The 20,745-nt window shown below is 40.1% G+C and overlaps 1 protein-coding gene and 1 non-coding gene across 3 annotated transcripts in view; one reads left to right on the top strand and one right to left on the bottom strand.

Annotated features, from left to right (window-relative positions):
• The window catches only part of LOC145768106 (uncharacterized), a 33,918-nt gene extending 20,313 nt beyond the window's left edge, over positions 1-13,605 (top strand). Inside the window, exons 4-21 of one of the 2 annotated variants that reach the window (XM_082579576.1) lie at positions 510-587; positions 1,125-1,232; positions 1,467-2,265; positions 2,997-3,051; positions 3,219-3,438; positions 3,981-4,088; positions 5,562-5,649; positions 5,935-5,998; positions 6,448-6,716; positions 7,230-7,301; positions 7,755-7,982; positions 8,102-8,299; positions 9,606-9,690; positions 10,130-10,303; positions 10,807-10,884; positions 12,094-12,225; positions 12,362-12,467; positions 12,816-13,605. In XM_082579576.1, coding sequence (XP_082435702.1) covers positions 510-587; positions 1,125-1,232; positions 1,467-2,265; positions 2,997-3,051; positions 3,219-3,438; positions 3,981-4,088; positions 5,562-5,649; positions 5,935-5,998; positions 6,448-6,716; positions 7,230-7,301; positions 7,755-7,982; positions 8,102-8,299; positions 9,606-9,690; positions 10,130-10,303; positions 10,807-10,884; positions 12,094-12,225; positions 12,362-12,467; positions 12,816-13,002 — 3,049 coding nt within the window. In that variant the 3' untranslated portion in view covers positions 13,003-13,605. The remainder of the gene's footprint in view (positions 1-509; positions 588-1,124; positions 1,233-1,466; positions 2,266-2,996; positions 3,052-3,218; positions 3,439-3,980; positions 4,089-5,561; positions 5,650-5,934; positions 5,999-6,447; positions 6,717-7,229; positions 7,302-7,754; positions 7,983-8,101; positions 8,300-9,605; positions 9,691-10,129; positions 10,304-10,806; positions 10,885-12,093; positions 12,226-12,361; positions 12,468-12,815) is intronic. The other variant, XM_082579577.1, reaches the window with a different exon arrangement.
• Positions 13,606-17,597: 3,992 nt separating this feature from the next.
• Positions 17,598-17,699, bottom strand: LOC145769766 (U6 spliceosomal RNA). Its single transcript, XR_014289082.1, has one exon. It is a non-coding gene; the product is annotated as a U6 spliceosomal RNA (small nuclear RNA).
• Positions 17,700-20,745: the final 3,046 nt, after the last annotated feature.

Genomic DNA, 20,745 nt, shown 5'->3' with positions numbered 1-20,745 from the left:
CCAGTGGACAAAAAGGGATTTTTTTTGCTTGAACAGCCCAGATATGGCTAAGACTACGAAGAACATTTTGATATTATAAAAACTTGACCCTTTTTCAGTTGAAATCATTCCAATGTTTTGTAGCAAACTCAACAAAACAATGTTGCTAAAGTTGCTAAAACCAAGCTTAACAAATAACACAAGCAATGGCGGTATCTGCACCCGTTTCACTTGCGCAACCTTCACCATTTTTAGAGATACAAATTAAACAATTAAGTACCCGCTGTAGCTTGCCTGACAAATTGAAGAACTGCAACATGAAAATAAAAAGTTGTTGGTCAAGTTTTATTAACCTTCTGTACCTTGTCAACATGATCTCTTTCTCAAAGTTTAATTAAATATTTGCAACGATAAAGCTTCGGTGACACGGTCAATTGGCAGTGTACAGATGTACAGTACTAACAATTTTATGATTAGCACTTTGTGATGTAGTACGGACGTAAAAGTAACCAAACATTTGTGTATTGCAGAGTTCTGAATATGGTGAAAAATTTTAAGCTTTATTATGAAGAGGGAAAACATTTTGTTGGCGACAAAAGATTCGACAGGTAAGATTGCTAATGAAAACCGTCACACCAACTTATGATGAATCATTGCAAAAATGTGCAGCTCATCGACCATTTTTATTTTAAATACGATCAAAGAAATCCATCAGGGAGGCCTAATCCATTTAAAAAACTTACCTATCTAAATGTGAAGTTTATGCTAACCGGTAGTTTCAACTGATGCGCCCACTGACCATCATTGAAGGCCAATCAATCAATTAATTGAATACGGTCTGAAATATAAGCAGAAGGGATAATTTTTGCACTTGAATACCAGAAAGGGTTTTACACTCCACCCTTGTGAGTTCCCCCTGATTATGTCACAAAATAGAGCGTGCACCACCATAAAATACCACATTGACATTCTTGACAAGACGTGCTGTCACATGGTACGTTTCTCTGTCTTTTCAAGCATTTCGAAAAGTAATCTTCTTTCCCTGTAGTCTTGACCTAACAATGTAATTGAAAACTTGTTACGAGCTCATACACGAGACCTATGTTTTTACAAGACATATCAACTATTGTTGCTTCACATTCCAGTGTGTACGCATTAGCGGAAGATGGCCTAATAACCATGTACGTTGAAAGCAAGGCTCAAGATTACATCGAAAAGATGTCACTGGAACCGGTGTACAATAGCCTCAGTCGGTAAGGCGTTCTTTGTTGATGGAATTACCTTTATTTTTGTCGATTTGACTTATGTTGACATTGCGAAAACATTGAAAGAAGCGAGTTATTGAAATAATGTTTGAAGTTTTGAATGAGGTGACATTGTGTTGAGGTATCATTTATTACATCTCGTTTGGAAACGTATGACAGATTGACATCAATTCCTTAGAACTGGCCACAAAATCTCAGCTTTTATGTCATTATTTCTTTCAGGTATTCTTCCATTGGAAGTCGTCACGGAAACACCAACGGGCAATTTGTTCATCGTCAGCAGTTTCAGCACAGCACTCCCTCTCCAACTGAACTTTTGTACCATGATAAGAACCATCAGCAGTGCCCTCTTGAATATTATGGTGACGAACTCACCGATGCTTCTCCCCCGCATTTTCAAGATCGGAGCTTATCTCACAATGACGCGGAAGGCGAGTGGTATCAGCGCGGCTACGCGCCACAAAACACCCTCGATGTCCCATGTCATTTTTCAGACAAGGATATGTCTGGACAGACAGAAAGAGGGCATCTTGGTTATGAAGATACTGGACAAAATAAATTCAACCTTTCCCTACCGGAAGAATCGATGCGACGTCTTGATGGAGGAATGAAAAAGAATTTGACTCCAACTTCTTCCGATGAGAGAAAGAGAACTAAGAAACGAATTGCGACCGCAAATCAAGTTTTGAACCAACATAACGATCTTCAGGAACCATATCTTTCAGAGCAGGAGGAACTGTTACAGAAACTCGCTGCTGCTGCTCCGGCTCATTTAGATTTTTCCGCCTCATTCAACACCGGAAAACCTAGACGGGCCAGTCATGATCATTACGGACTTCACAGAAACGAGCAAAAACTAGCCTACGAAGCAATGTCCAGACGTCTTTCCTCGGACGTGGTCCCAGGATTGTCCTACAAGCAGTCTGCCTACCATCGCCCCTCTGTAGCACAAAAGCAACTATCCGCTGTAGCGCACGTGCGAAACTTGAATTCCGGTATTGGAACCGCAATGAATTCCAAGGTAAGATTATACCAGCTTATTTTTTAATCGGTTTGAAGAAAACCTTTGCTGTTACATTTATTCAACGTCGAATAGTACCAAATGAATTTGAAAATGACAGTCAATTCACATCAAAGCACTGTTGACAACAGTCCTCTGAGTGATGCTTAGTCGGTTTATTGTTCGTTCACTCTGGGTGGTACATTGTGACTTTTTTGAGTGGACACATATTAACCACTTTTTCATCAATTAGTCTTTCAAAAGCAATCATTAGCTGGTTTTGTCGGCTGCATTACCGAGTGGTGAGAGCCCTAGAACAACGTTCGAAAGGGCGCCGGTTCGACACCGCTCAAGAGCATGCGGCTTTGTGTTTTGTAAGACACTTAAAGGCATGCTTGAAGGTGGTTACGACGATTGGCTTCCTTGCCTTCCCGTCCACTTAATCTAAATCTTCAATCACCGGACGTAGCCTGGATACGACAAACAAAACACAAACAGCTGGCTTTGTTCAAATTTTTCTTTGAACTACTTGCTGAGTGTCGTGCAAATGAAAAAGTGTTATTAGGCATTGCCCTCGTTAGCAAAATCCGCCCTTTTGTAGATCGATTCAACGTCTGCGGAATGTAAAAAGGACAGGTTTTGCTTGCTGGGGCGCGGAAAAAGTGGTCAATGTGTTGGAATTTGCAAATCATTATTACGCCTATGAAGTGGGTTTACAGCTTGTGTTTTTATGATGCTCATTTTTGAAACAGGTTAACAACTTCTGTGGAAAGCTAGACGATCTAAATCCTTTGAATGTAGACCAAGGTAAGACTATTGTTACTCGATTTGTACTTCATAGAAGTGATTGATCAGCCCACTTGCATAGATTATTATTGAAAATCAACTACGATAACACAAATTGGTGACTGGTTTTGCCTTTTTGTCGCTTCTTGATGAAATAAGGTTCAGAGCAATGTGATTTCTTTAAACAGGGTTTAGACAAAACGAACAACAAAGCAGCCCGTTCAGCAATATTTTACCTGCTGTTGCCGAGGGCTCGAGCCTGGACCATCTCATGGCTGTCCATCGGCAACTTGAGGAAGGAGCACGTGATGGTGACGTCACGCGCAACGTCATTAGTGACGCCAGAGGCAATAGTTTTCACATCAGACAGCAATCCGATCCAGTACGGCCTTTGCATAGCAGAGAGAGGTAATAAAGTAATTTTGTTTAAAAATAGGCTATGCATTTTACGCCTTTTGCTTTCAGGTTGTATGTATATGTTGATTAACGCAGCCATCTTTGAGTGATAGATTCAAAATTACATGCAGAATTCAGATAGCGTTTACTGTTTCTATCACACGCGTCTTGTTTCCGGTTGGAGCCATACCAAACTTTTTTAAGTTTCAGCAGTCGCCGATAGATCAAAGCATGTTTGAAGGTTTCCTTGATGAAGTTTTGTGGGAATTGTCTTGCGGTGAAAGTACGTGGTAAATCCACATTTTATCCATGGTTTTTCAACGGCGTTGTGACCATTATGTTTAAAGAAACTTAGATGAAAATCGATTCTAAACTTAGCAGCTTGCTCGAATTATTCGTTCGAGAGGCCAACACAATTCCAATTTCAAGGTAACCTAGCTTGCAAATTCCGTTGAATCAATATTAAAAAGACATGTTTTGCCAGTTGGCTGGCAGAGAATCCTTGTCCCATCCAAATGTGAACTATACTTACGTCTAATGTTTTGCCTCGACAGTTCGTATGACGGTCAAGACCCCACCTTGTGTCGTCTCAACCGAATCTCCAGCGAGCGCTTGTTTCGTCACAATAAACTTTCAAACAAAAGTCAGCTTACGGCGCACAGGTAAGCCATGACTTCAACATTGAACAATGGACCACACGCATTCATTCTTGCTTAAGTTTATATTCGGTTCCACAACAGTTGGCTTACAAAAATCTGTCATGTATTGATGATATAAACTTTTGAAACTATGTAGTCTATGCATGTTCAGCTATCCAAAAAAGCTATCAAAAAAAAAATATATATATCCAAAAAAGTCTTTCTTTGTTGAGATAGAAACAGTGAGAGATTTTATGTTGCGTAGGTCACAGGCCAATGAGAAATTTTAAAAATGTTATCTCAGAGCAAACTTCGTCAGGACCAATACCACCAATCTTTCCATAACCTGCTGAAACTGCTACAGCATCTCTTTTTGAGTTTTTATGGGTGAAAGTAAAAACAACATTAATCACACCTTGGGCCTAGGTTGAAATGGTTTGCGCTGTTTGTAGAGCATTTAGAGTTTTGATATGGCTCAAGGGAGCTCCTCACCCTTTGTAACTGCTCTCTGTGATGATCAACCGGGACTGTGCGTTTTCTGCAATTACAATGAATAGAAAATGAGCCACGTCAAAGAGCACTGCCACTTGTGTCTCTGTCCATGTTTGGCGTCTTGCTTGCTAGATGCTTCAGAGCATCTGCCTGGCGACCTTCTTGAAATTTATAGCATTTATCCATCTTTTGTTATTGGTTCCCCATTGGTTTTTCTATTTACCAAAATCTGGACAGTGGTCATATTTAAACAATCGTATGCTCAACCGAGTAAAGATTGCACCAACGCAAATATTTAAGCGCGTGGACATCATTATCTTCAACAACGCACTGCAGTATAACCCAGCGTAACAACAGGCTTCTACCAGAAGTTAAATTGACTCGATAAAGTTTACTCATTTGTGTACTGTCAGTTGAACGTTAACAAATGTTAAAATCAACAAACAAACTGAGCAAGATCGGCTTGAAAGTATTAATAGTTTCTTTGTTTATTAATCATCTATGGCGAAATGCGCAAAGAGGCGATCTTCTTAACTTTACATTTGCAAATAGTGTAGTGAGTTGCTGCAATGCCAGCTTGCAGGCTGAAGGATGATACTCTCTTGGCTTATTCAGTGGACTTGATACAGTTAAAGCTTTGGGTATAGGATTGTCGTCATTGCTCCACGAGCACATAAACAAAGGCGGCTGTGATGTTACTCAGCTTCACAAGCTTGTAACTTCGTGAACAATATTTCTCAATTTCCATTTTAAAGACTCAAATAAAAGATAGATAGGCCACTAAATAGTCCAATGTAACAGCTGCCTCTATTGAACAAATATATGGATTCTTTTATATCATGTTTGCCGTTAAATTTCTTTTTTGTTTGGTGGATTGAAAATCACGTGATGTTTGCTTGACATGAATCCAATAAGAAAAACCTGTTTGCCGACGTTGAATTGCGGTAAAACGGTCGGATTTCTCTTGGCTGGAAATGTTTAATTTGCAGTATTTTTTCTTAACAGAACTGGAAGCGTCGGCTCTTGCGAATCGGGACTAAGCAACAGTTCGAGTGGCGTGGAGAGGGCTGATACATCAAGTAGCAACTTCACTGTAAGTAGGATATGTGCTTAAGACAAAGAAACCTGTCTATACTGTATCTTTTGATTTGCTATACAATTACTTTGAACAGTCTTGTGATAAAAGATACAAATTGTCTTTGAAAAAAGTCGAAACTTTCGACATTAACTGACGCCATCGCTTTGCGCTTGAGCGTCATAGTAATACGGGTACATAACGAACTGTGAAAAAATGAATCCGTCGCTACATAGTCGTTCGAAACGTAATTCTATGAAAAAAATGACCGAATTAATTGATCAAAATTCCTCCTACTTTTAGCACGATTCTAGTCACTTCTCATCCGAAGACGACCGCAATTCTCCATCACCAAGACATCGACCAGGTGAGGTTATTTCAATTTCCCGTTGGCTCAGTGGTTACGCGCCCGGCTCAAGATCACGCGGCGCTGGTTCAACTCTCGTGGTGTGCGCTTGAGCAACGCACTTTCAGGACTGCTCTCCATTCAGCGGCACCTAGTGAATGGAATAATTTCCCGGCAACAACACTTCAACAATCGGAAAACTTCACCCTGCCAATCTCGGTAACCGGCCCTGCGTCAAGAGCCTCTACAAGTATGCGAAACTACCAGGAATAACCTATCAAGGCTTTGTCAGTCCGAGGATAAAGGTTCAAAACCAAACCAAATGCCATTTTTAGATCAACCTTTGGCTACTATTGTAGTCTGTGTGATCCTAATATCTCTGATTAACTCAATTTCCTGTTGATGGTAGAAATCTAGTCGATTATGTCGTTTGTTCCCTACTTTGTTCTAAACTCATGTTTTTCTATCAGCCTTTCAACGATGTGCAAGCGAATCTCCACAGCTCTATCGCTTTCCTCCACTAATCCAAGAAAACAGAACTGGCAGGTTACCAGAAAGAGTAGAAGAATCGCCATGGCAACGTAGAAGTGACGTCGAAGAAAATTTCTCCCGGAGTCGTTCTTCATCGTCCAAAGGAAAGCGAGAGCCATTGTCTCTTCTGAATCCGAACAAAGAAGAAACGTCAAACGGCGAAAAATCAGCGTCTAAAAATCATAGCCAAGCACAAGCGCAATGTGAGGTAGCGTGTACTTTACTGTATTCATCAACTTAACTTGATTAGCAATTGTGTTGATCGTAATTGCGTCAAATCGATGAGACATTTGTAAATTATTTATACAAACCACTTTTACCTATTTATTGCCGCATCCAGATTTTGTTTCATTTTCTTTACATCTTTCTACATCAAGCTGATGTTAAAGTTGTTGATTTGAGTCAAGAGCTAAGTCTTTATGTGTTGGTCAAGTTGGAATTGTAGCCCATTTATCACAATTCTTTGATTTCTCTTTGCTGAGTGCTTTCACAAATATGTTCTGTTCATCGTCAGCGCCATTGTCTACAAGGCGATTTGCTTTAAACGAAAAATGTCGAAACAACGCCACTAAACGCTCTGTTTTAATTTAACTAACGGTGTTTTACACAGCAATGGCATTCAATCCTGCAAATACCTTGGCGCTCATAAACAAGAATTTTTATTTGGTGATTTCCGCGCAGTTAAATATTGAAATTGATCATTCTGTAATTTGTGTCGTAGAATCGAGAACGAGAAATCGTTGTGGACAAGTCTGCCTGTGTTGTGGAGACTTCACTTTTTGTAACCTCGTCCGTAAGTAGCCTAGACTAGTTTCAAAGTTTCGATATCCAAATTTAGAAAAGTTTTGTTGGTATATTGTCACCCAGCAACTTGCACATATTTGTACACTTTTAAACGTGAGATACAGGTCAATTTCAGCGTTGAAATGTTCGCTTATGTCATTACATTCAGTTTGGTTCAAAATTCTGTCATTTGTTTGTTGGCGTGCATAATTTGACTTTAAATCGTACAATCGATTCATTGTTAAGCATTATTTAGTATCCAATTTCTTGTGTTACTTCAACGTGTTTCTTATTCTTTCAAAATCGAAGAGGATTTCACTTTATAAAAACATAACTGACTCTTCTCCTTGTGTGTTTATTGTTTAACACTTGAGATTAGAAATTTTAATTTTCTTAAAATTCTCAATTTGTCTTTGTGTCGCGACCAATATATTTCACTTAACCATTCTATTTTGATCAACAGGTGCGCCCCAAACCCAACTTCAAAGCTGACCCAAGCCCACAGCAGTCACCAAAAAGCAAAGAAAAAGCTCACAAAGCAAAAACCAGCAGCAACTCACCTGAAACCAAAGATCAGCGAAAAGCGAAACAGCTCGCCCGTCGCGCAACGACTACAGATATTACAACTAAAGGCGGAGGAACTCCACGGAGAAGCGGAAGCTTGAAGGAGAAATCCAACAAGCAAAAACAGGTGTGTTGCCTTTAGGCGCTACGTAAAAGTTACATTTGTTCCAAATTTTTTAGCAAAAATGTTGTTTATCTTCAAATAGTGGAATTTTCCGATAAATCAAGTATTTATTGCTTTCTTAGGTCGAGGAGACTAAGCAAAAAACGAAAAATTCTTCACCAACCAAAGACAAAAAGTCGTCTGCGCTATCACCGTCCACACGTCATCGTCCGGTGGCATCACCGTCACGTGGTCACCGTCATCCTTCGTCATCGCCTTCGAAGAGCGGGCGGAGCAAATGTTGCGTGGCTCAGCATTACGAGAAAGAGCACCAATACAAGGTTAGCTTTGAGGGATCAAGTCCTTTTGACAAATAAAACAATTTGACGTCATTGTTAGTGCCCGATGGATGGAAAGTTGCAGATCATAACTTGCAGCTTTTTAACTGGTGTGAAGCAGGGTGTGAAGACGATTGCGGCACTTGGAGGTGAATCCGGCCACCCTCGGTAACGGGGACATCACCGGATTAAAACTGGACTACTACTACTACTACTGTTGGTGCCGGAGTTTGGAATTGAATGTATGGTGGCAGACAGCGCGCATGTCTAGTCTACTTGTCATTTGCCACATTACGACGCGTGTGTTCCTCGGCGCTTGCTTACTCGACGCAAACACAGGTCTTCAGTTCCGGAGCAGCTACACATTTTTGTGGTTGATGACGATCAGTGTTTGTTGTAAAGACAAATTTATTAGTCATTGGCCTTGTTCATCAGAGCAATGCACACGAATTAAGTCCTTGAGCGCTTTGTCACACGTCACAGAAAGTTATAGCGCTGGCATGGCTATTTGTGGCAGGTTAACTCAACCTAGAAGACTTAAGTGTGTGCCAATTTCAACCCGAGGCAGGCACCATTTAAAAAAAGTGCAAGTGGAAACATAGCGTTGGCCTTTTGATAGGCACGTCAATTTTACGATTTTTATTATAACTTTATGTAACTGTTAATATTATTTCATTACGTAATCCCATGCGACTAAGGTAAAAAAAATTTTATATAAACTGCTTACGGCGTTGAAAAGATTACGTCGAAAAAACAGACAAAATACTTCTGTGTTTCATGTTTGAATTGCTGCTTTGGTGGTGTGAAATCTAAAATCGAAGTCTGGTTGAATATTTTTAAAGCGGTTTAAGTGGTCAAAGGATAACTCTAATAACATCTTACCAATGATAAACGTGCCATAACTTTTCTTAAACCACTGTAGTAATTAGTATGTATTTCTTGCAGAAAGGACAGATTTTTAAAAGTCTTCGTTTAATTGACCGTTTTATACTTGTTGGCCGGCACAATTATACACGATACAAAAGATAAAATTAATTTTTACTTTCTTTAGGCGCCGCACCACTTCATTAACCTGCGCGCTTGTCTCTGAACACAGTAATTTGTAAAACACGGAAAAATAAAAGTATACGACGGAATTCACAACTCGGATATTAGACAATTAACTTTGCGGCGATTTAATTCTAAATTGACTTTCCCGTGTTTGGTTTTCAAACTCTTGCTTCGATTTCTGGTTATTAAATATATTCTTGGGTTTGTTTTTGCTCTCATCCGGATATTTCGGTGTTGACCATAGCTTTATATTTTTTAGTCTCACACCTACCGAGGGCTGCAGTGGTGCGAGTACTGTGGAAATTTCATGTGGGGAATTATTCAGCAAGGCGTGCAATGTGTCGGTGAGTGATCAACAAGTATTTCAACTAGAGTTGTTTTTTGTTTCTTTCAGTGACAAAGTGAACGACTTCTGGAAAAAAAATATTAACACAACATGGAAAAATAAAAAATAAAATCAACAATTTGTCTCTTACGTGGTATTTTGAGAGAAGTGTAAAACAGATTGAATAAGTCGCTGTGTTGTTTTATCGATCTTTTAATAGAATATTACGTTTTAGTAATTTAATTTACTTGCAAACATGTTTTAAGCAGCTTGTTTGATTAGCCTTTTCGACTACTATTTTATTTCACGCGAAGAAAAACTAATCGTTCTACAAATTTGATTGCCAGTGATTCTTTTATGTATTGCGTTGAAATAATAAAAAATACTTTGTTCTTTCAAACTATCAACCTCATAACGATGCTGACCGAACGATTTACGAATCACATTTTGATTGGCAGATTGTGGCCTTAACGTCCATAAGCAATGCTCTAAGCTGGTGCCAAACAACTGCCAACCCGCACTGAAGCATGTCAAACATGTCTTTGGAGTGGACCTCACCACCTTGGTCAAGCTGCACAGCACACAACGACCAATCGTCGTTGACATGTGTCTCGAAGAAATTGAGCAACGAGGTAAATTTTGTTACCTGATCTTTTGTTTGGAGCAAAAATTCTGTTATACTTTCGCGAAAAAGCATCGCTTTGTCAACACGCTCAATATTAAGACTTGGTTGGTCACATGTAACAGTTTCTTGCGTAGTTTTCGTTACGTCATGAACAACACCGATTATTGTTAATCAGTTTTATATCCTTAATTGATTAAATTAGTCATTGGTATATTTGCATCTCATCAACTTTCCCTTTACGAGTAAGCTTCAAAGTTGCCACTCATTGAGTTAAACGCATAAGAAATGCAAGAACCTGTGTACCTGGTGCAACTGACAATAAAACCTCTTTAGGTTCTAAACACACGTTCACCGAAAGGGAATGCTGCTTCTGTAAAGAACTTTTCTGAGTATTCGAAGTGATAAACTTGTTTTCTTTGTATTTTTTTACAATGTAGGGTATGATAGGCCTATAAGTTGAAGGTCAAAGGCCAACAAGCAATAGAACTAACCTAAGTCACGTCTGCGCAGGAATGAACCAGGAAGGTATTTACAGAGTCTCTGGTTCCCATGACAACATATTGGAATTAAAAGCGGCTTTTGATCGCGGTAAGTGTATGAAGACACTAAATCTCTTTGTATGTTAAACGCCTCAAAATGTAGGCTGTAGTGTGCACGAGCAAGGCCTATGAGAGGGGGGTACGAAGGGTACGGCGTACCCTTGAGGGCCCAGGTCTGTGTTTGTTGGGGGCCCAAAATTGTGATTTTATAGTTCACGTGCAAAAATGTTTGGTTAAAACCATCCTAAACAACTAAATTCAAGCATAAAAGTTGTTATTCTTTAGTTCTGGGGGTCCAGTAATATAGCAAAAGTGCCCGGAAAGGTAATTGAGTGCATTGCGAGCAAATTAGGGCCCTAAAGTGGTGATTTAATGCTTTACGTGCAAAAATGTTCTGTGAAAGCACCCTAAGTTAAATGATAAAAGTTGGTCACTCTCCTACTGGGAGGGGGGCATAGTGTAGTGTGAGAAAAACCCGGAAAAAAGCCCGGGTGTTTTTTTGTCTTTTAAAAACTCTTTAAATAGTCTTCTTATCAGGAATAATTATAGGCTACGTCTAAGAAAAAAAAAAAAATTTGAAAATTTTACATTAAAGGCTAAAGCTGTACAAGCGACACCTCTCAACAGCAACAACTGACACACGAATTCAATGTAGGATGCACAAATTGGCGAGGGACAGATCGCAGGATATGCACAACACAAAATAATAGTTTTATTGCAGCCTGATAGGCCTACTATTATTGTGCACAGATGTTCAATTCTGCAGTAAAATGTTGTATGGTGTGCAATACGCCTAAGCAAACATCATGCGTTTTACCCAAGACAAAGGGGGCCCGGAATGACTCTTCGTACCCCTAGTTAAAGCGTCTCTCAGAGGCCCTGTGCACGAGACATCATGATGGACAGGACATAATGCCACTTATCAATCCAATTAGTTGGCAAAATATTTTCAAAAAGACGCATTTAGGGCTCATTATCACCGCACTGCTGCCAACGTCAAAATCAGTCGCAAATACAGCAATTTCTGCATAAGCTTTACATTATTTCTTATTAAGATGAAGTAAAACTCTACAAAATCAGTTAACATCTGACAACATATGTTTGGTATGATCAAAACTTTCAGCACCGAGATGGGCTATGATTTGAAATGCGGCACTTTCGATTAATTACTTTAATCGAGGGCACCAACAGCCAAACTCCATGAGTGAATTTTAAACTGCCTTGCAATGATAAGTTTTTTATATGTTCGTTTTTGCAGATGGTCCCAATACTGACCTATCCAAGCACACCGATATCAATACCATCGCTGGTGCACTGAAGTTGTATCTGCGTGAGCTTCCTGTTCCGCTCATGCCTTATCAACTCTATTCAAGATTCATCAACGCCGCAAGTGAGTGATGAAATAGAGAAAGCGTTTTACACTCTTGTTTACCGTACTGTCAGTGATTGTTCTTCCGTTTCAATATATTTCGGAGCTTTAAAACCATTCGAGTGTTAATTTCTTTCCTCTTCGTTGCTTTCCGTAGAAATATCTCACGATGATGGAAAAGTAAACGCAATACGAATGGGCCTCAGTGCAATGCCAGGAGCACACTTGCAAGCTCTCAAACACTTAATCTTACACTTGGGAAGGTAAGCGTTAAGATGCGATTTCGTTTGAGTGACAGTTGTGAAACGAAAAGATCACTGGTATATGTTCCAATGATCAAAAAATTTGGCTAATCAAAAATGTCGTCTCCGATTTAAAGCCGCTTGTGGTTACGTGCTTACGGTGCTTCGCAATCTTGCTTTTGTCGAAGTGATGTCGCAAAACAATAAAATAGCGATATATGTTTGCTTGCTTTATTGCTAAGTAGACAGTTGTTCCATGCTGGTAATTCTCGTCTGGTTGAAGCATTTTTTTACGGGCGAAGTTGCGTTTGGAAATGTTTGAAGAACATCAAGTCAAGCTAATATAAACCGATTTAATCATGATTTCAGAGTCAGCGACAATGCATTGCACAATCAAATGACAATCCACAACCTTGGAGTTGTGTTTGGACCCACACTTCTACGAACCCCCGAAAAAGAAGCCAGTACTCAATACAATATGAACGACACTCACTTCCAGCAGGACGTCGTGGCCACAATGATAGAGTTTCGACATTATCTTTTCGGCTCTGGCTGAAAGTCACTTTTTGAGACGTTTCTATTTCATTTAGCAATAGCTGGTTTCAATCGTATTATTAGTAATTTTTATTGCTGCATACTTCTTCTTGTTTATTTATTACACGATTGTAAGTTCTTTTTAAACTTTTGTGTTTACTCAAATCTTTTCCTGAACAAGTTTTGGGAAACCCTGCGACCTGTTCCAATATCCCAATAGATAAATCGTTCATCTTCGCTCATAGGATGCCTGCTCGCATTGGCATGGGTTAAAGTGACTTCATGTTTGAATGTAGCGGTGTGCTGTACGCCCGTGCATAAAACAACCCGATATTTTATGTGCAATACTGCAGGCGACATCATAACAATCTTTTCAATGCATAAGTTGCTTCGATATCCTACATGGAATTTATGCGTCAGGGTCACAGTCAACTCCAGCTTAGTTCGAAGAATATATTATTACGGGAAAGGTCCAACTTAATTTGATTTCAATTCATGTTAATTCTTTGTGTTATTGTACTAATTTCTTAAGAATTTGCGTTTTGTTGTCATAGCACTGTGCTGTTTAATTTAGCGACCTTCGTCGATCGCTATATTGATTGTAATAAACAATTTGTCAAAAATTCATTCCTACTCGTTTATTCATCAAAGACGCAGATAGACCAAAACATTGCAGTGAGAAGTGTACGACTATCCTAAAATGACAGTAGCTTACTGTACTTCGACTGCCATATCGTAGATTGTGTCTGACAGCGCGACAACGAAAGGACCTTTGATCTACAAGTCTGGTCACCCTGTAGAACAGGGCTACTCAACTGGCGGACCGCGGTCCGAATCCAGATATTCTGGGTGCTGATGGTGGACCTTGAGCTTTTGGAAGAATAACCTCATTGCCACGTTTCAGGGCTTCTTTAAACAGATTTCTACTGGGAGGAAGTACTGTTTACTGTGATTATCCTAGTTGCTGAGGGGTTTTAACTCCCAGACTCCTCAACACTTTCTCAGAAATCCAATTCGAGTTACAGTTTACCTAAAAAAGTGGTTTGGTACAGATAGCTTAATTTTCGTGGTTGCGAGTGAAATAACTTACTCACCGAACCGCTAATAATATTCAACTTGTCAAACTGGACCTTTGTTAAGATTAGTTGAGTAACCCTTCTGTAGAATGTTAATGGTTGGCAATATCCAATGCAATAGTAGGCATACATTGCCAAACCCTGTCACTAAACAGTTAAAAATAAACACCCACTAGGCCAAGTACATGTTCACTAATGACTAGGGCGCTTTATATTTTCACAATTTTCGAAAAGCGTGGTCTGATATGGGGTTTTGTGTAAGAACTTCGCGTTTGAAGCAGTTTTCTTACACAAAGTAGTGAAAGAGCTCCTTGCATCACGATTTCATACCTATGCAACCTACATTTTGGAAATCGAAGAATTGGAAAATTAAAAAACCTTGTGAAAGACAAAATTAGTGAAAAACTCTACAAAGCTGAACCGCTCTGATAGGTCTATCCACTTGCGTAGCCTACATTTTCATGCAATATTTATTTATTTTTAAGCGGTTATTAAAATTCGTTACCGTACTTAGTTTGTTGTGTTTTTTTTTAGTGTTTGTTGTTAAATCAATCTGAATCACAAACAAGCAGAAAAGTAAATGCACGCGATCACGCCTGACCAAGTTGCTGAAAAACATGATAAGTTAAAAACTGAAGCCTAAGTGCAAATTAGTTAAAAATTTATTCTTATTAGCCTAATAAGCTAATAGCCTACCGGTAGCCTACGGAAACGTTTTTTCTGCAACAGATACATTTTTCGACTCTAAAAAAGGGTCACAGGAAATCGACTCTTCTGAGTATTTTCACTTTTAATTTGTTACTTCGAAAAGTAGTTTTCCATGCAATCCTTCGTGAAAATTGTGCTTTTTGGAACTTTATAGGCCGTGCCAGACATCTTTATGATGTCAAAATGAATTACAATTTTGGGTGCAGAATTTTTACCCAAAAAAACATACCACACCAGGGTTTTTGAAAATCAAAAATAAATAAGTACAAGCAACATCATGTGGCATGAGCTACCAGTAGCCTACACTGGTTAACCTACAGAGGTACACTTGTCCGCCCCGTCAGCATAGTGGTTACGCGCCTGGCTCTGGATCACGCGGCGCTTGTTGGATTCTCAGGGTGTGCGCTTGAACAACGCATTTCAGGACTGCTCTCCATTAAGCGGCACCTAGTGAATGGAATAATTCCCGGGCAACAACACTTCAACAATCGGAAAACGTCACTCGCTAATCTCGGTAACCGGCCTTGCGTCAAGAGCCTCTACAGGTATGCGAAACTACCAAGCAGTGCCGGTCTTAGGGTATTTCGGGCTTTGCGGAATATGACTTGCGGGCTCCAATGACAATGATCCAATTCAGCAGCGTAGCTAGGTATTTTGAAAGGGGAGGGGGTGGTTTGACGGTCGGCGGGTGAAGCCTGACGGCAAGATCGCCGAAGGCGACACCCAGCGGCGGGGTGTGTGGGGAGCCTCTCCCAGAACATATTTGAAAAATTACTTTGAATTTGGGGCATTCTGAGAGCATGTTCAACAAACATTTAGGATTGAATATTACTGTAAAATGGTGCTGTCAAAAGGATAAGATCATGCTTTCTTTGGCATTTTTCGGAAATAAAGCTATGTCTCTATGTTGATTCCGGATGCAACCTATTTCGTCCCCCGATTTCGTACCCTGAAATCGTGTAACAAAATCAAATTTCGACCTATTTCGTCACCTGAAAAGATCGAGAGAAATTTTGAAATGTTTGCGGCAACTCCGATCAGCGACTTCGGCTCTGTTGTTTTTTTTTCTTGATCTTTTCAGGGTACAAAATGTTCAGGAGACGAAATAGGTTGCACCCGTTGAGTCTCTATGTTTTCTTGTTGCTAATTTCTTTGTTGAATTTTTCCATTGGAAATGACAAAATTACAGCATTTTCTGAGTAATTTGCGGGCCCTGTGCGATCGCACGGTTTGCACACCCTAAAGACCGGCACTGTACCAAGAATAACCTATCAAGGCTTTATCAGTCCGAGGATAAAGATTCAAAACCAACCAACTGGTGAACAAAATAAGATATAGACCAAGTGGGCTTTAGAACGTAGCACATAAATATTTATCAGGTAGGGCGTAGGCTAATGCAAAATATGCTTAGCTGGCTAGAACATCGACAAATGATTAGTGCTACCGTATACGTAATTTTCATCTGTAGGTCGCTGCAGGAGATGGTGAGAAAATTTTCCCTATGAACCAGCTGACTGCAGTCTTTGTGACGTTCTAGCGCTCAGTCAGTGAGTTGATTCTTGCTTTGAACTTTGTTTGATAATTACAAAAGAAAAAAGGTTAATAACAGGGGTGGGAATTGAATCAACGTCATCGAAATGACTAGGCTACTTCCCTAACTTTAACACCGCTAGTCGAAGCTGCCGACGGCGAAACGTTTGTATAATTTACTTTCTAACGTGTATCAGTCACATGCAATCAACTGATTTAAATTTTACTTTCTGCTTGGATAATAAATCTCATCTGCTGTGGCGACCTGCAGATTACAAATACGCCTACCGTATTCTCTATTCCAGAGCAAAATCAATTAGTTATAGCACGTGGTCTAGAAGAGGCGTTCAGAGCTTTCCCTTTGGGTGCGTGCTTTACTGCTTTGTCACCCAGGACAGAGTTTGTTACCAGAAAGATAGAAGGATGTGAAACCAGGTTGTTTCAAAGATTAGGACAGCCACCAAAGAGGGCGAGTAAGCCGCGATGTCATAAATAGCATTTTAGGTACAGTAGTTGTTAGATCTAGAAATACAGCGCCGGTTTTTCTTTTCGCCTCAAAGCAGTCTTCAATAGGTTAGAGTCCAGGGGTCACCAACTGGCGGCCCGCGGAAGGTATCAGCGTACAAGTAAAACCAAAAATACTTTTCTTGAGAAGTTAAAGAGCACGAAGGCAAAAAATACTTTCCGGGAAGCATATTTTCCCTTTGCATACGATTCCACCGACCGACTAATCAGATTGTAGTTCTAGGTGGGGGTTGCAGTTATTCCAATGCGATGTCCAGCCACACTGATCCAGTGGTTGATTCAAACGTCTATTTTCAAAATTGTCTGTGAGCATAGGGTTGCTTATTTTAAGTTTGCAAATGTCATGTAAACACTAGTGTGCGTTTCACCGTTATTGTGTTTCACGAGCAGTGTTCTCTTTATGCAAGTTTTAGTTGGCAAAATAGGTCGGTGTGCCAACTCAATTTATAATAAATTGGCAAAATATTATATAAAATTTAAAGACTTTTTCTGATTGTATTGTGAAAATATTTGGCTTAGGGAACGTTCAAATATTACGTAACGCTTTTTTTTCCAAATTTTTGACCCCCCTCCCCCATGTAACGCTTTTTCACTACGAAATCAGCACAAAAAACTACCATTTGGTACTCGAAAGCGTTACGTAACGTTTTGCTTGAACCCCCTCCCCCCCGATGTGACGCTAACGTAACGCTTTGCATAAACTCCCCCTCCCCCTCGAAGGCGTTACGTAATATTTGAACGTTCCCTTAGTAGGCCTACTGCAAAATGTTTTTTTTAAAGAAATATGAAACGCTTCACGATTTTGCGTGTCATCCTTGCGCAGGGGCCATGCTAATTTTCTCTGTATCGTTCCAATTTTAGTATAGGTCTATGTTCTGCCGAAGCAAGTACTACAAAATGTTGTTAATCAACAAATTCTTGCCACGCTGATAAGCACCGCAAGTGACAGTTGTCTAATAATAAAAAAAGACGGTTTTGTAGACTCTCACAAAAAGGATCAAACATATCCCTGGGATCAAAACCAACTCATTGCTTTTTTAGAGGGAAGACTGTTCATGAATTACGATTTTTCGGTGATTTCCATAAGCGTTTGTTTGATGGTGCCTGGTTTCTTCTTCCCTGTTATTTAATGGAGCCTATTTTTCGCTGATATGTCTGCAGGTCACTATTGTTGCCTGTATTGCGATGTGTCAAACATTTCCTTGTTTACTGAAATTGTTAATTGTAAAATATCTTTTGTGAAATGAAGTGACAACACCACTCTTGCTTGGCAATGAATATTCTGATTTTTTTGTTTGTCGTATCCAGGTTTACACCTGGTAGTTGAAGATTTACATTAAGTGGACGGGAAGGCAAGAAAGCTAATCTTCGTGTCCACCTACAGGCATGCCTTTAAGTGTCCTGCCATAGACACAGCCGCAAGCTCTTGAGCGGTGTCGAACCGGTGCCTTTTCGATTGCCGTTCCAGGGTTCTCACCACTCGGCTATGCAGCCTGATGAAACCGCGGCTCGCCTCTCTAAGTGCGCAAAACAAGTGGCCTCGTTTATTAGGCATTGCAAGTAGCGTCGTTCGATTAATTTTGTTCCTGCGGTATTCTCACATAAATATGAACAACATGTAACGCTGGATACTGGGTACGAAATGCGTTCTTTTCTAGCATAAGAGTCAACCTACCTAACATTTTATTAGTGCGGCCCGCCACAGCTCTCCTTAGTGCCAAGTGGCCCGCATGCAAAAAAGCTTGGTGACCCCTGGGTTAGACAATAGATTTTTGGCGCCGAAATAAAATTTCATTATTCGAGAAGCTGGACGACACGGCGCGATGAGACCTTCGAAGATTTTAAAAGGAGCATAGAGAGGGGATGTCCGACGATTGCAACGTGGATCTTTTGGTGGCTTAAATATCAAAACTATTAAAGCTACAAGAAACCACTGAAACAAGCGAGGTGCCTTGAGATTCTTGATCCTACAGAGTCTTTTTTGCCCCAAGGGACGTGGCTTTTCTTTACCAGTGGCGGATGTAAGGGGCTAATCGCCCCCTTCTAAAACACAGAAAAGTAACTGTATTTTTGCAAGATTGCATTAATGTAGACCAGGATGTTGATCTACACATCATTGTGCTTTGTTGAAATCCTCCCCACCCCTTAAAAATACTTACTGGATCCGCCCCTGCTCTCCACAAGTATCACCATGCAAAGCGGTAGTAGGCTACATGCAAAACAACCAACTGCAGAAAAAACGAAAAGAAGCAACACTCGTCAAATATGAAGTCCCACCACTCTGCAGTTCAACATAGCAAGCCCACATCAATCGTCATGACCTTCAAGGATACATCCTTAAACTTTTCAAAAAAGTTAGCTACTCCCAACTACATGCTGGCAGTATCTACATAAAGTAGGAAACACGGTATTCCACTCGTCGCGTATTCAGGGGCACACTTGTTCAGGGAATGTGGGGAAATGTTGTATGGCAGAAAATTTTCACTAAGGATGAAAGGAAAAGTATATCGGAGCTGTGTGCGGCCTGCAATGCTATATGGTAGCGAGACATGGGTATTGAGAGAGAGTGAACTGGCAATCCTGAGAAGAACGGAAAGGTCAATGGTGAGAGCAATGTGTGGGGTGAAAACGAGAAGGGAAAAAAGGACTGAAGAATTGTTGGATATGCTAGAGATGAGAGAGACCATAGACCAACTGGCAAGGGCAAATGGAGTAAGATGGTATGGACATGTGATAAGGAGGGAGGAAGGAAGTTTTCTTAGAAAGGCACTACATCTAAAGGTGGATGGGAAGAGGAAACGCGGTCGTCCAAGAAGAACGTGGAAACAACAAGTGAAGGATGAGTTTAAAAAAGTCGGACTGAAGGAGGAAGATGCAAGGGACAGGGTGAAATGGAGAAAAGGGATTAAGACAATTGCTGCGCGGAAACAATCGGCCACCCCCACTAGTGGGGAACAAACCGACGATGGATTATGATGATGACTTGGTCAAGTGACCACTAAAACTGAGAAAATATCATGTAAAGTTTCTTTTATTATTATAGTGCCCAACAAAACTTGTCTCTAAATCAGCCACTGTCCCCGTAATCATGGTGTCGGCGTTGCTTCGAGTACATCGGTCGATTGCATGCATCATTTTTCAATTGGATCTGGTAATACGATCAGCAGTCCTTCTTTCGACCCTGTGGTCAAGAAGGGACGCCGATGATATCAACAAGATGAAAAGCGCAATGGAGCTGTTCGAAACCAATTTGTTTTGGTTGTGACGATCTCTGCACGTGCACAAGGTGATATAAAACAGGACGCATTCAAAAATACTTCTCCATCTCCTTGGGTATCCAAGTTGGCTACGGATCGCAACTTACTTCAAGAATGATTAACTTACATTTCAGTAAAGTCGACTTTTAATTAGCGAAAGGTGATGCAATATAACAGGTACGCAATTGTAATTGTAGAAATATAAATTGCATATAGCCATCAAAATTACTATCAAAAGTATTTTTATAATGCCGTCATGATGATAAGCTAGTATGACATAGAACAACATTGCAAATATTACATGACAACAGAAAAATAGTAGTATACAAACACACGACAGTAACAAACTGATGTGTTTTCGATGTTCATATAGGCTCTTTAGAGTTAAAATTGCAAACGAAAAACCACGAGTTTTTAAAGTCATGTTATGCGATTAGTGTGCTTACATAAGTTCATACTTGCAGCTGATATAGAAGAGCTATGTGAAGCTAGTGCATGAGTAAGCTTGCCTACTATGTCAGTGGTTATACTAAAAGTGTTACAAAAACAAGACGATGTGGTGCATGCAGGGAACTTTTAGTTGCTTCAGAAACGAATAGTGAAGAGCTTCCCGAAAACGAGCTCTTAAAGATGGTTGATGGTGGGAGCCTACCGGTCTCCACAGAGCAT

Source organism: Aplidium turbinatum, chromosome 4 (assembly GCF_918807975.1).
Source record: "Aplidium turbinatum chromosome 4, kaAplTurb1.1, whole genome shotgun sequence".
In the NCBI taxonomy this organism is placed as follows: domain Eukaryota; kingdom Metazoa; phylum Chordata; class Ascidiacea; order Aplousobranchia; family Polyclinidae; genus Aplidium; species Aplidium turbinatum.
Note: the sequence above shows the minus strand (reverse complement) of the source record. Positions and strands in the feature narration are given on the sequence as shown.